This window comes from Bos taurus, chromosome 3 (assembly GCF_002263795.3).
Source record: "Bos taurus isolate L1 Dominette 01449 registration number 42190680 breed Hereford chromosome 3, ARS-UCD2.0, whole genome shotgun sequence".
NCBI lineage: Eukaryota > Metazoa > Chordata > Mammalia > Artiodactyla > Bovidae > Bos > Bos taurus.
The window spans coordinates 78,463,913-78,478,034 of NC_037330.1; the positions used below are offsets into that span (position 1 = coordinate 78,463,913).

Genomic DNA, 14,122 nt, shown 5'->3' on the forward strand with positions numbered 1-14,122 from the left:
TGTTGCTTCTTGACCTGCATACAGATTTCTCAGGAGGCAGATAAAGTGGTCTGGTATTCCCATCTCTAAGAATTTTCTATATTTTATTGTGAGCCATACACTCAAAGACTTTCATGTAGTCAGTGAAACAGAAGGAGATGTTTTTTCTGGAATTCTCTTGCTTTTTCTATGATCCAACGGATGTTGGCAATTTAATCTCTGGTTTCCCCTGCATTTTCTAAATCCAGCTTGAACATCTGAGGGTTCTCGGTTCATGTCCTGTTGAAGCCTAGCTTGGAGAATTTCGAGCGTTACCTGCCAGTGTGTGACATGAGTGCAATTGTGCAGCAATTTGAACATTCTTTGGCATTGCCCTTCTTTGGAACTGGAAAGAAAACTGACCTTTTCCAGTCTGTGGCAACTGCTGAGTTTTCCTAATTTGCTGGCATATTGAGTGCAATACTTTCACAGCATCATCTTTCAGGATTTGAAGTAGCTGGAATTCCATAACTTCCACTAGCTTTGTTCGTAGTGATGCTTCCTAAGGCCCACTTGACTTCGCATCCCAGGATGTCTGGCTCTAGGTGAGTGATCACACCTTCGTGGGTCATTAAGATATTTTTTGTATAGTTCTGTGTATTCTTTCTACCTCTTCTTAATATCTTCTGGTTCTGTTAGGTCCATTCTGTTCTTTATTGTGCCCATCTTTGCATGAAATGTTCCCCTGGTATCTAATTTTCTCAAAGGAATTGTTTTCCTCTATTTCTTTGCATTGATCACTGAGGAACGCTTCCTTATCTCTCCTTGCTATTCTTTGGAACTCTGCATTCAGATTCGTATATCTTTCCTTTTGTCGTTTTCTTTTCACTTCTCTTTTCAGCTATTTGTAAGGCTTCCTCAGATAACCATTTTGCCTCTTTGCATTTCTTTTTCTCGGAGATGGTCTTGATCCCTGCCTTCTGTACAATGTCATGAACCTCCGTCTATAGTTCTTTAGGTACTCTATCAGATCTAATCCCTTGAATCTACTTGTCACTTCCACTGTATGCAAGGGATTTGATTTAGGTCATACCTGAATGGCCTAGTGGTTTTCCCTACTTTATTCAATTTAAGTCTGAATTTGGCAATAAGGAGTTCGTGATCTGAGCCACAATCAGCTCCCAGTCTTGTTTTTGCTGACTGTATAGATCTTCTCCATCTTCGGCTGCAAAAGTATAATCAATCTGATTTCACTATTGACCATCTGGTGATGTCCATGTGTAGAGTCTTCTCTTGTGTTGTTGGAAGATGGTGTTTGCTATGACCAGTGCATTCTCTTGGTGAGACTCGTTTAGCCTCTGCCCTACTTCATTTTGTACTGCAAGGCCAAGCTTGCCTGAATCCCGGTATCTCTTGACTTCCTACTTTTGCATTCCAGTCCCCTATGATGAAAAGGACCACTTAACTTAATGTCTTGCATTTCCCTGATAATTGGTGGTGTTGAACATCTCATGTGCCGTTTGGGAAAAATGTCTCTTTAGCTTATCTTCTGTCTTTTTTTTTTTTTTGCTATTGTGTTCTTTGAGCTCTTGGTGTTAACCCCTTATCAGATATATGGTTTGCAAATATTTTCTCCCATTCAGTAGGTTGTCTTTTCATTTTATTGATGGTTTCCCTTGCTATGCAGAAGGTTTTTAGTTTATTTCCCTCTGTATATAAGACAGTATTTTTTCCTTGGTGCTTTGTATATTTTTGTTTTGTTTTCAGTTTTCAGAAGCTTGAGTATGGTGTATCTTGGTGTGAATTTCTTTAGGTTTATCTTTTTTGGAATTCACTGTTTCTTAATTCTGTATGTTTTTCTTTGCCAAATTTTGGAAGATTTCAGCTATTATTTCTTCAAGTACTTTTTTGGTCTCATCCTTTTCTTCTCTCCCCAATGATGTGAATATTATATATCTTGTTAGAGGTCTCTGGGCCTCTATTCATATATATATATATATATTTTTTGCAGATTATTTTCTTTCTGGTTTTCAGATGTGGTAATTTCTATTTTTCTCTTCAAGTTCACTGATTCTCTTCTCTGTCCCTTCCATTTTGCTGTTGAGCCCATCTGTTGAATTTTTTGTCAGATATTTTTTATGTTAGATATATTTTATCTGTTGTCAGATAATTTAAGCATCTCTGTCCTCTTAGTGTTGGTTTCTATTGATTTTGTGTGTTTTTTTGTTTCATTTAAGTAGAGATTTTCTTGATTCTTTGATCAGTGACGTTCAGTTGAAATTTAGAGACTTGGGGTATTATGTTTTGAGAACTGGATCTTGTTTAAACTTCATTTTTAGCAGGATTTGTTTGACACTATTTTGACAGGGAAATTCACTGCTCCATTACCGCCAGGTGAAAGTAAAAGTGGGGTTTACTGCTCCATTTTGTGTGTGTGTGTGTGTGTGTGTGTGTGTGTGTGCACATGCTCACCTTCACTTAGTCGTTTCTGACTCTTTGCAATCCCATGGACTGTAGCCCACCAGGCTCCTCTGTCCATGGAATTTCCCAGGCAAGAATATTGGAGGAAAAAAAAAAAAGAATATTGGAGAAGGTTGCCATTTCCTACTCCAGGGGATCTTCCTGATCCAGGGATTGAACCTGGGTCTCTTACATTTCCTACATCGGCAGGCAGATTCTTTACCACTAGCACCACCTGGGAAGCACCCATTACTAGAGTAGAAATCCATATTTTTCACTTGCCCTTCAATTACACTGAGAGAGGGGATCATCTCATTTCTGTTCTGTAATGTTAGATGGGGAGCTCTAACCTTGTGTAAGGTAGATAGTGAGCTCTAACTTCCATTGATACCTACATGGCTGGGAGGGATAGGAGCACCTCATTAACACTTCCTGACACCATGGATTGGAACTTGGCTTTTTTACTTTGGGACAGTTCTGTAAGTTCTGACTGTACCAATCCAACTCTGACTATTGGGAAGAACCTTGTTACTGCCAAATAGCTGTGGAATTCCATGTTTCCCAAGAGATCTTAACTGACATTGCACAAAGGGCAGCACAGTCATTTTTTTCTTTTTTGGGTAGGATTGAAAGTCCTAGCTCCTTACTGAGCGTTTTCTGACACCACACCCACTGGAAGGCTGGGAGATTGGAAAGCCTTGTTAGAATTGGCAAGAATGGAAGTCTAGACTTCCCGCTTGGCTAGTGGTATTTGTGAAATGGGTGGGGCTAGAATTTTTTCTGTTTTTCCTGGAGAGAAATGGTTATATCCTAAGTTTTCTTTCTTGCAAGGTTGTTGTTTTCCTGGGTTTTGGCTAAAGAGAGGAGGTTTGTCTGGAGTATCTGCAGTAATAAGAAATCCAGGAAACGCACCACTGTGTCATTCCCTGGGTCCTGAGCAATCTTTTTCCTCTGCCTTCTTCTGACAAAGGCTTTCAAAGGCTTCCTCTAAAAAAAAAAAAATTAATGTCCCAAGATTTTTAGTTGTATTTAGCAAAGGAATAGGGAAAAGTGTGTTTACTCCATCTTCATGGATGCAGGATTCCCCTTCATTCTGTTTTAACTAAGTAATAAGTAGAATATCATTCCTCAAATATATACACATCCTGATCTCAGGAACTTATAATCTAGGTTACCTTACATGAGATAAGAGACTATCCAAATGTGACTACATTAAGGATCTAAAAGAGGGAGGTTATCCTGGATTATGTGAGTGGACCCAAACCTATCAAATGGGTACTTTGGAGTATTTTTTCCATTTCTGGTCAGAGAGAGATATAATGGCAGGACCATCAGAGAGATGCAATGTTGCTGTCTTTTGAAGATGGACGGCGGGTTGGTGGTTGCTTCTAGAAATTGGCAAGGAAATTAATTCTCTAGAGCCTTCAGAAAGGAACATAACCCTAATAACCTTTTGGTTTTGGCCAAGTGAGACCTGGGTTGATCTCGAACCTAGAGAACTTTAAATTTGTATCCACTTTAAATTTAATTTTAAATTTAATCTAGAACTTTAAATTTAGTCCACTAAATTTTTGGTAATTTGTTATAGCATTAATAAACAACAGTAGTGTAGTATTCCTATAAAGCAATAAATTAAACCTTTATCTGAAGGTGTAATGAAGACTGATAATGATTTAATTTCAATTTGAATAAAAATATATGGAGATACAAATTACCTTATGAGTTATCATTGCTTATTTTCTGAAAGCAGCACATTTTTTGATTCCAGAATGAGATAATATATGTATATCTTGCATGTGCTTGGTTCCTACAAGACATTCAATAAGTAACTATTAAAGTTGTTGTGAATACTGGAGGAATACAAATAGTGATGGCAAAATGTCATTGATAAATCTTTAGAATGTACAAACCAGCTAATATTATAATATTTGAATTATGTTACCATTGCATCATATTTGTATTTTACAGTTAGTGAAGGTAGTTCTCTAATGGATATTGAAAATGTAATTCTGGCTAAAGTTCGTGATGAAGAAGAAGACAACTCAGATGCAGTATTTAAATCTGATAAGTTTCAGCAGGACTTATTTTTTATGGAACGAGTTATAATGGAAAATATATTTCAGCCAAAACTTGCAGCTTATCGTCAGCTTCCTATTTTAAAAGGTATTTAACACATTATATACTAAAACATCTTTTAAAAAAATAGTGTTGTTTTGAAATAAAGATTGTATACTTTAAAAAAGATATTTAAATATAATCGCTTTTAGACAAGCTCAAGTAATTAAAAAAATAAAATGGTATTATTATTTCTAGATGCAGTCTTTAAACTGAGTTATCACTTATCAGGGAGAAGAAAATGGCAGCCAACTCCAGTAATTCTTTCCTGGAGAACCCCATGGACAGAGGAGCCTGGTGGGTTGCGGTCCACGGGGTTGCAAGGCATCAGATATGACTGAAGCGACTTAGCACATACACACACATCACTTATCAGAAGACATTTTTATATAGTTTCCAGCACTAAAAGGGAATAGCAGGAGAGTCCAGACCTGGAAGCCCAAAGAAAGAGATAGTCTCGTAGATTCAAAACCTCATAAGTTCTTTCCTCTCTGTTGTTCCAATATTGAATTATTCTCTCATAGTCAAACACCCCTTTCCATTGCCATTGATACTTTCCAGGTTCTAGCTTTTATTACCTCTCCCTAATTTTATTACACAGGCATTCTTCCTGTTCTTATGGCTACAATATTTTTAAAGATTTGAGAGATTATTTAATTCAACTTTTCAATTTTTGAATGAATGAAATGAAGGTTATAGAAACTTTCTAAAGTTGCATCAGTTCACTTCAGTCACTCAGTCATGTCTGACTCTTTGCGACCCCATGAATCGCAGCACACCAGGCCTCCCTGTCCATCATCAACTCCCGGAGTTAACCCAAACTCATGTCCATCGAGTTGGTGATGCCATCCAGCCATCTCATCCTCTGTCGTCCCCTTCTCCTCCTGCCCCAATCCCTCCCAGCATCAGGGTCTTTTCCAATGAGTCAACTCTTCACATGAGGTGGCCAAAGTATTGGAGTTTCAGCTTTAGCATGGGTCCTTCCAATGAACACCCAGGACTGAACTCCTTTAGGATGAACTGGTTGGACCTCCTTGCAGTCCAAGGGACTCTCAAGAGTCTTCTCCAACACCACACTTCAAAAGCATCAATTCTTCAGTGCTCACCTTTCTTCACAGTCCAACTCTCACATCCATACATGACCACAGGAAAAACCATAGCCTTGACTAGACAGGCCTTTGTTGGCAAAGTAATGTCTCTGCTTTTGAATATGCTATCTAGGTTGGTCATAACTTTCCTTCCAAGGAGTAAATGTCTTTTAATTTCATGGCTGCCATCACCATCTGCAGTGATTTTGGAGCCCCCAAAAATAAAGTCTGACACTGTTTCCACTGTTTGCCCATCTATTTCCCATGAAGTGATGGGACCAGATGCCATGATCTTCATTTTCTGAATGTTGAGCTTTAAGCCAACTTTTTCATTCTCCACTTTCACTTTCATCAAGAGGCTTTTTAGTTCCTCTTCACTTTCTGCCATAAGGGTGGTGTCATCTGCATATCTGAGGTTATTGATATTTCTCCCGGCAACCTTGATTCCAGCTTGTGCTTCCTCCAGCCCAGGAACATATCACTGATCATTTAAAAAAGAAAAAATAGTAGTTCTGCTTTTAGTTAGGATGTAAATAATTATGAGAGAATAGGAGAGGACAGGCTGATGAACTATAGTAGTGTTGCAGTTTTGCTCATATGATGACATCCAGATAAGAGTTCAAAGAGGCTGCTGCTGCTAAGTTGCTTCAGTCATGTCCGACCCTGTGCGACCCCATAGATGGCAGCCCACCAGACTCCTCCGTCCCTGGGATTCTCCAGGCAAGAACACTGGAGTGGGTTGCCATTTCCTTCTCCATTGCATGAAAGTAAAAAGTGAAAGTGAAGTCACTGTCGTGTCCGAGTCTTCGCGACCCCATGGACTGCAGCCTACCAGGCTCCTCCATCCATGGGATTTTCCAGGCAAGAGTACTGGAGTGGGGTGCCATTGCCTTCTCCATCAAAGAGGCTGAGATGACTGTAATTGGAATAATAAGATATTAGGAAATTATGTAGAGAAAAAAAAACCTCCATAAATCTATCATTTAGTCTTTCGACACATTTGATTTCTGACTGGCCAGAGGGGTAGAAATAGGGTATTCAGTAAATATCCAGAATGGCCATACCTTAAGAATGAAGACTAGTCTAGACCCTCCTCCCCACCAATAAACTTTTTAGCTAATTTAAAAATTTTAATTTTTAAAAGCTGATTTTAAAAATCAACCTAATCTGAAAGTAAGTTAACCGCTCAGCAAAACAAACTTCAATACAGTATTGTATCGAAGAAAACACAATGCAGACATTCAGTGCTGTAACATTTATAATGCACAGCACCCAATAAAAATTTGCTAGCTGTGTAAATAGGCAGGAAAATGTTAGCTAAAGCTAAAAAAGACAGTCAATAGAAACAGATAAAAAGGTGACTGAGATGGTAAAAGACAGATACGAACTTTTAAAAAGCTATCATACTCAGAATAGCCAAGACCATATTGAAGAAGAAGAAAAAAGTTGGAGGACTGACATCATCCAACTTCAAAAGTTAGTTAAGTTACAGTTGTTATTGTGGTATTGGTGAAAGAACAGACACATAGATCAATGGAACAGAATAAAGAGCCAAGAAATAGATCCACATAATTATAGTCAACTGATCTTTGACCATAGCATATTGAAAAGCAGAGATATTACTTTGCCAACAAAGGTCCGTCTAGTCAAGGCTATGGTTTTTCCAGTGGTCACGTATGGATGTGAGATTTGGACTGTGAAGAAAGCTGAGCACCAAAGAATTTATGCTTTTGAACTGTGGTGTTGGAGAAGACTCTTGAGAGTCCCTTGGACTGCAAGGAGATCCAACCAGTCCATCCTAAAGAAAATCAGTTCTGGGTGTTCACTGGAAGGACTGATGCTAAAGCTGAAACTCCAGTACTTTGGCCACCTCATGTGAAGAGTTGACTCATTTGAAAAGACTGATGCTGGGAGGGATTGGGGGCAGGAGGAGAAGGGGACGACTGAGGATAAGATGGCTGGGTGGCATCACTGACTCGATGGACATGAGTCTGAGTGAACTGCGGGAGTTTGTGATGGACAGGGAGGCCTGGCATGCTGCGATTCATGGGGTCACAAAGAGTCCGACACGACTGAACAACTAAACTGAACTGAACTGAACTGATCTTTGACCAAACAGGAATGGCAATATAATGAGGAAAGAAAAGATAGTCTTTTCAACAAATGATACTGGAACATCAGGATATTTATAGGCAAAATAAATAATCTAGATACAGACCTTATACCCTTCACAAAAATTAACTCAAAATGGGTCAAAACTTCAATGAAATATGCAAAACTATAAAACTTCTAGAAGACAACATAGGAAAAAATCTGGATAGCCTTGGGTATGGTGATGATTTTTTAGATTTGACACCAAAGGCACAATCTATTAAAAGAAATAATTGATAAGTTGGACTTTATTAAAATTAAAAATCTGCTCTGTGAAAGACATTGTCAAGAGAATGAGAAGTCAAGTCCCTGACTAGAAAAAAAATATGCAAAGGACATACCTGATAAAGAACTCGTCCAAAATATACAAATATCTCTTAAAACTCAACAATAAGGAAACAAATAACAATTTAAAAGCAGACAAAAGACCTAATAGACACCTCACCAAAGAGATATACTGATGGCAAATAAGTTTAAGAAGATGTTCATCATTATATGTCATTAAGGAATTTCAAATTAAAACATCAATGAAATACCACCATACAACTATTGAATAGCTAAAATCCAAACCATGATACCACCAAATGCTGGCTAAGATGTGGAGCAACAAGAACTCTTATGCAATGTTGGTGGGAAGGCACAATAGTTCAACCACTTTGGAAGACAGTTTGGCAGTTTCTTACAAAACTAAGCATATTGTAACCATATGGTCCATAATTGAACTCCTTGGTATTAACCCAAAGGAGTTGAATACTTATTTTCACACAAAAATCTGCACACAGATGTTTATTGAAGATTTATTCATAACGTCCAAAACTTGGAGGCAAACAAGATGTTCTTCAGAAGGTGAATGAATGAAAAAATTGTGGTAAATCCAGACAATAGAATATTATTCAGCACTAAAAAGAAATGAATTATCAAGCCATGAACAGACACAGACAAAATCTAAATGCATATTACTAAGTGAAGGAAGCCCATCTGAAAAGGCTACATATGCTGTCACTCCAACTATATGACATTCTCGAAAGGGCAAAAGTTTGGAGACAGTAAAAAGGTCAGACGTTTCCAGGGATTAGAGGTTGGGAGAAATGAATAGGCAGAGTATATACGATTTTTAGAGCAATAAAACCATTCTGCATAATACTTAGTGGTGGGTACATTTCACTGTACACTCATCCAAAATCACAGAATGTACAACACCAAGAGTAAATCCTAAAGTGAACTATATAGATTTTGAGTATTAATAATTTGTCACTGGGAGTTCACTTATTGTAACACTGTACTATTGGTGCAGGATGTTGATCTGGAAAAGGCTATGTGTAAATCTGGGTGTGAGTATATTGGAACTCTTCATTTGGGTTCAGTTTTGCTGTGAAACTAAAACTACTCTAAAAAAAAGTCTTTTAAAGAATAAGTTCTAAAAATATGCTTAAAGATTTAAAGGAAAAAATAAGAATACAATGATGATAGGAATGAAAGCTACATATAGGACAAAATGGAACTTGTAGAGATGAAATAGAATACATAGTACTTGAAATGAAAAAATTTACTGCTTGGGTTTGACAGAATACTAAAAGACAAGTAAGAGGAACATTCCAAATTAAAGTACAGAAATAAGTCTAAAAAAATAGAACTTTGGTGACCTGTGTCCCAAGGTCATGTGGTTTAATATATATGTAATTAGAATTGTAGTAGTAGAATACAGAGGAAGAATAGAAAGATATTTGAAGGAAGAATTGCTAGAAATTTTGTATATTTGAAAAAACTTTAAATCAATAATTATAAGAAGCTCAATGAAATCCAAGCAAGATAAACACATTGAAAAGCACACTGAAGTATATTATAAGTACTATATAAGAAAAAATTAAAAGTTGCCAGAAAAAATTCATTACATACAGGGGAGAAATTAATAATGCCCTTATTTCTATATCAGAAGCCAGAACACAATGCAATGATATTTTTACTGTGCTAAAAATTGTATATCTAGAGAAAATATCCTTCAAAAATCAAGATGAAATAAAAACATGTTCAGACAAACAAAAGCTGAGAGAATTCATTGTCAGCGGACCAGCATTGCAAAAAAAAGTTAAAGGAAGTTCTTCAGGCTGATAGAAAATAATAACAGAAATTAGAATCTACAGAAAAGAATGGAGAGTGCTAGAATTTGAAAATGTGAATAAAAGTAAGAGACATTTCCCACCATCTGAAATTTCTTTAAAGGTGATTAAGTCAACAATATTATTCTAGTTTTATATGGTAAAGCAAAGGACATGGAATAACTAAGTCAATTTTGTAGCAGAAGAATGAAGTTGAAGGACTTTACTATATTACAGGTGACTGACTATAAAGATACAGTAATCAAGGCAGCTGAGTATTTGTCTAAGGGTAGACATAGATGATTGAAACAGACTAGTGAGTCCAGAAATAAGCACAGACGTATATGGTTAACTGATTTTTAACAAACATGTCAAGGTAATTCAATAGAGAGAAGTTGATCTTTTAAAAACAGTGCTGAAAGAACTGGATATCCTTATGGGGAGAAAAAATGAGCTTCAATCCTCACATTCTGTTAAATGTATAAATTAAGTCAGAATGGACCATAGATAAATGTAAAAATTAAAACCATAAAGTTCTAGGAGAAGATAAAAGAAAAAAATATTTGTGATTTTAGCATAAGAAAAGATTCACTTAATACACAAAAGTCCCAAGTGCAGGTGTGTTCATTTGTGTCCAACTCTTTGTGACCCCATGGGTGGTAGCCCACCAGGCTTATTTGTCCATGGTATTCTGCAGGCAAGAATAATGGAGTGGATTGGCATTCCTTTCTCCAGGAGATCTTTCCGACCCAGGGATCAAACCTGCATCTCCTGCATTGGCAGGCAGATTATTTACCACTGAGCCATCTGGGAGGCCCCCAAATCCCAAGGCATAAAAGAAAAAAATCAATAAGAATTTTGCAAGAGTTAAAATGTCTGCTCTTTGAAAAACACTGCTAACAGTAGGAAAAAAATGCAGGGAAAAATGCAAGCAACAGACTAGAAGAATATGTTTGCAATATATACATCTGACTAAAGACTTAGACAACACACATTTACTTCCTCACAATTCTAGAGACAGAAAGTCCAAGATCAAGGTGCCAGCAGGGTTGGTTTCCTCTGAGGCCTCTCTCTTTGGCTTGCAGATGTTCACCCTCTTGCTGCCTCTTTACATGGTCTTTTCTCTGTGTATGTTCATCCCTTGTCTCTCTTGGTGTATCTAAATTTCCTCTTCTTATAGGGATATCAATCAATGGATTGGGACCCTCTCTAATGGTCTAATTTTAATGTAATCACCACTTCAAAGTCCTTTCTCAAAATATTGTTACATTCTGACATACTACATTCTTGTGTGTGCTCTGTGTGTCACACAGACTTGTGTCACACAGTCTTGTGCAATTCTTTGCCACCCTATGGACTGAAGCCCTACAGATTTCTCTGTCCATGGAATTTCCCAGTCATCACCAGCTTAACCAGGTGGTGACCGGAGTGGGTAGCCACTCCCTTCTCCAGGGGATCTTCCTGACTCAGGGATCAAACCTGTGTCTCCTGCATTATAGGTGGATTCTTTACCTCTGAGTCATTATGACTTCAATATATGAATTTTGGAGAGAAACAATTGATCCCATAACAGACAGTCATCTTATAAATTCTCACTTAATCTGTATAAACAATAAAGTTCTAGGTCAAGTGTTTCTAATTTGAAACACCAAAAAACAAAGTCACAGCCCCTTAACCTATTCTAGACTTGAGCCAGTTTATAGAACCAGACTGTCTTGAATGAAGGGGAGACTGGGTCACTTTGAGAACGTTTCACGCTACATTGCCAAGAGTGTGTACTGTTAATACTCATCCCAGCTTTCTCCATAAAGATCTACAGCATTTTATTAGAAGGACTGTACACTGTGGATAAGGAAACCATCAGAAATTTCATGGATTACTGAACACTGGCTCTGAGTTCACACTAACTCAGGGAGACCCAAAACATCACTGGGGTCCACTAGGATTTAAAATCAGGTGAACAACAGAATTTTAGTTCAGGTTCATCTACAGTTTGTCCACCCATCATCTTGCAGTTATTTTCCCTGTTCCAGAATGTATACTTGAAATAGAAATATTTAGAAACTGGCAGAAGCCCCCATGTGATCCTTGGCTTGTGGAATGAGAGCTAATTTAAGAAAGGGTGAAGTGGAAGCCCCTAGAGCTGTCTATACCTATGAAAATAGTAAACCATAGCAATGCCACCTTTCTGGAGGGATCTGAGGGATTAATACCACCATCAAGGACTTGAAATATGCAGGAATGTTGACTCCCACCGTTCAACTCACCTATCTGGCTTACACAGAAAACACATGACTCTTGGAGAGTAGCAGTGGATTGTTGTAAGCTTAACCAGGGGTGACTCCAGCTGAAGCTGGTGTTTCAGTTAGAGTCTCATTGCCTGAGCAAACTAACACAGCTTGTGGTACACAGTGTATGGATGCTGATGCTTTTTCCCTTCAGTACCTGTTGGGAAAACCAAAGCTATTTGCTCTCAGCTGGCCAGGTCAGCAGTATACCTTCACTGTTCTGCTTAATGTCATAATTTAGTCTGCAGCAAGCTTTCCCTTCAGCAAGACATCGCACTGGTCCACTACACTGCTGGTATCATGTTGATTGGACCTAGTGAACAAGAAGTAAACTTACTGGCAAGACATTTGCATGTCGGAGGGTGAGAAGTAAATCTGACAAAATTTCAGGGGCCTTCCACCTCAGTGAAATTTTCAAGGGTCCAGTAGAATATGTCAAGATATACCTTCTAAGGTAAAAGATATGCAGTTGCATCTGAGTCCTCTGCAATGGAAAAAAAAAAAAAGAGAGAGAGAGAGAGAGACGCATTCCTAGTGGATCTCTTTGCATTTCATTGGCGGTGGTTTAGTTGCTAAGTCGTGTTCGACTATAGCCCACCAGGCTCCTCTGTGCATGGGATTTCCCAGGCAGGAATACTGGATTTCCCAGGCAAGAATACTGAAGGAAATGGGTTGCCATTTCCTTCTCCAGGGCATCTTCCTGACCCAGGGATTGAACCTGGGTCTCCTGCATTGCAGGTGGATTTCTTACTGACTGAGCCATAAGGGAAGCCGTCTTTGCATTTTAGAAGCAACACATTCCTCATTTGGATGTTATTCTGGTTCATTTACTCAGTGATCTGAAAAGCCAATAGCTTTGAGTGGGGCTCAGAACAACAGAAGATTCTGCAGCAGGTTCAAGCTGCTGTTCTAAGTGCCCTGTCCCTTGGGTGTTATGACCTAGCAGGTCCAGTGGTGTCTGAAGTATCAGTGGTAGACAGAGCTGTTCTTCGGAAACTTTAGCAGATGGGTGTAGAGCACCATGATCTTCTTTTCATTTGATTTAATTTTAGAACCAGAACCTGAAGAGCCCGGAGACTTTTTAGTAGATGGAAAACTTGAAGTGGTCGAAGAAGAGGCTAAGAAGGAAGAGGAAGAAGATTTAGAAATAAGTTCAGAACAATCAACAATACCAGCCAATTTGGAACGACTCTGGTCCTTTTCCTGTGACCTAACCAAAGGCCTTAACGTGAGCAGCCTTGCCTGGAATAAAGCAAATCCAGTAAGTTATCAAATGTTTTAATAATGCTGTCTCTAGCATTTAAGGGCACTTACCAAGTATAACATTAATGATTTTCTTTTCTCATCTGTTAGGCAAGGGATTTAAATTGACATAACCTCTAGTTTTAAAATTCCTCTGAAAACAAGTTTATATTTTAAAAAGGGGGAAATGCAACAGCTAGAAAACAATGTTTTTTCTTCTTTAATATGAAAATGTCGCCATTTTTATTTTAAGAGATGTACTTGGAATATGGCTGAATCTATGTCAGATGTTGAGAAGTGAACAAGAAAATAATATATATTTATTTAATTTAACATGTTAACCAAATTCATGCACCCAAATTTGCATTCTCTTTAAAGAAACCATATTTGGAAGTATGTACTTAATCCATGAGGTCAAAAAAGAGTCAGACATGACTTAGCGACTAAATAACAACTACAACATCTTAATCCAGTGACCCTGTGAAAGTGCAAAATAATTTTGAGATCCCTTAAGAAACTAACACTACAGTGGATACTTAAATAGCACCTACTATGTACCAGGCACTATTGTAAACGTTTTACTTGTATTATCACAAATCTATGAATACAGTACTATTTTCCTCATTATGTTGCACTGAAGCACAGAAAGGATAACTTGCCCGAAGCTATATAACCAGTAAGTGAAACAGAATTCAAACCGAGACATCCAGCTCCAGAGTTCTTG

At 37.9% G+C, this 14,122-nt stretch overlaps 1 protein-coding gene across 1 annotated transcript in view; it reads left to right on the forward strand.

Annotated features, from left to right (window-relative positions):
- The window catches only part of DNAI4 (dynein axonemal intermediate chain 4), a 99,788-nt gene that overhangs the window by 55,075 nt on the left and 30,591 nt on the right, over nt 1-14,122 (forward strand). Inside the window, 2 exon segments of the mRNA XM_002686332.7 lie at nt 4,387-4,581; nt 13,209-13,417. Of these exon segments, the coding sequence (XP_002686378.3) occupies nt 4,387-4,581; nt 13,209-13,417 (404 nt within the window).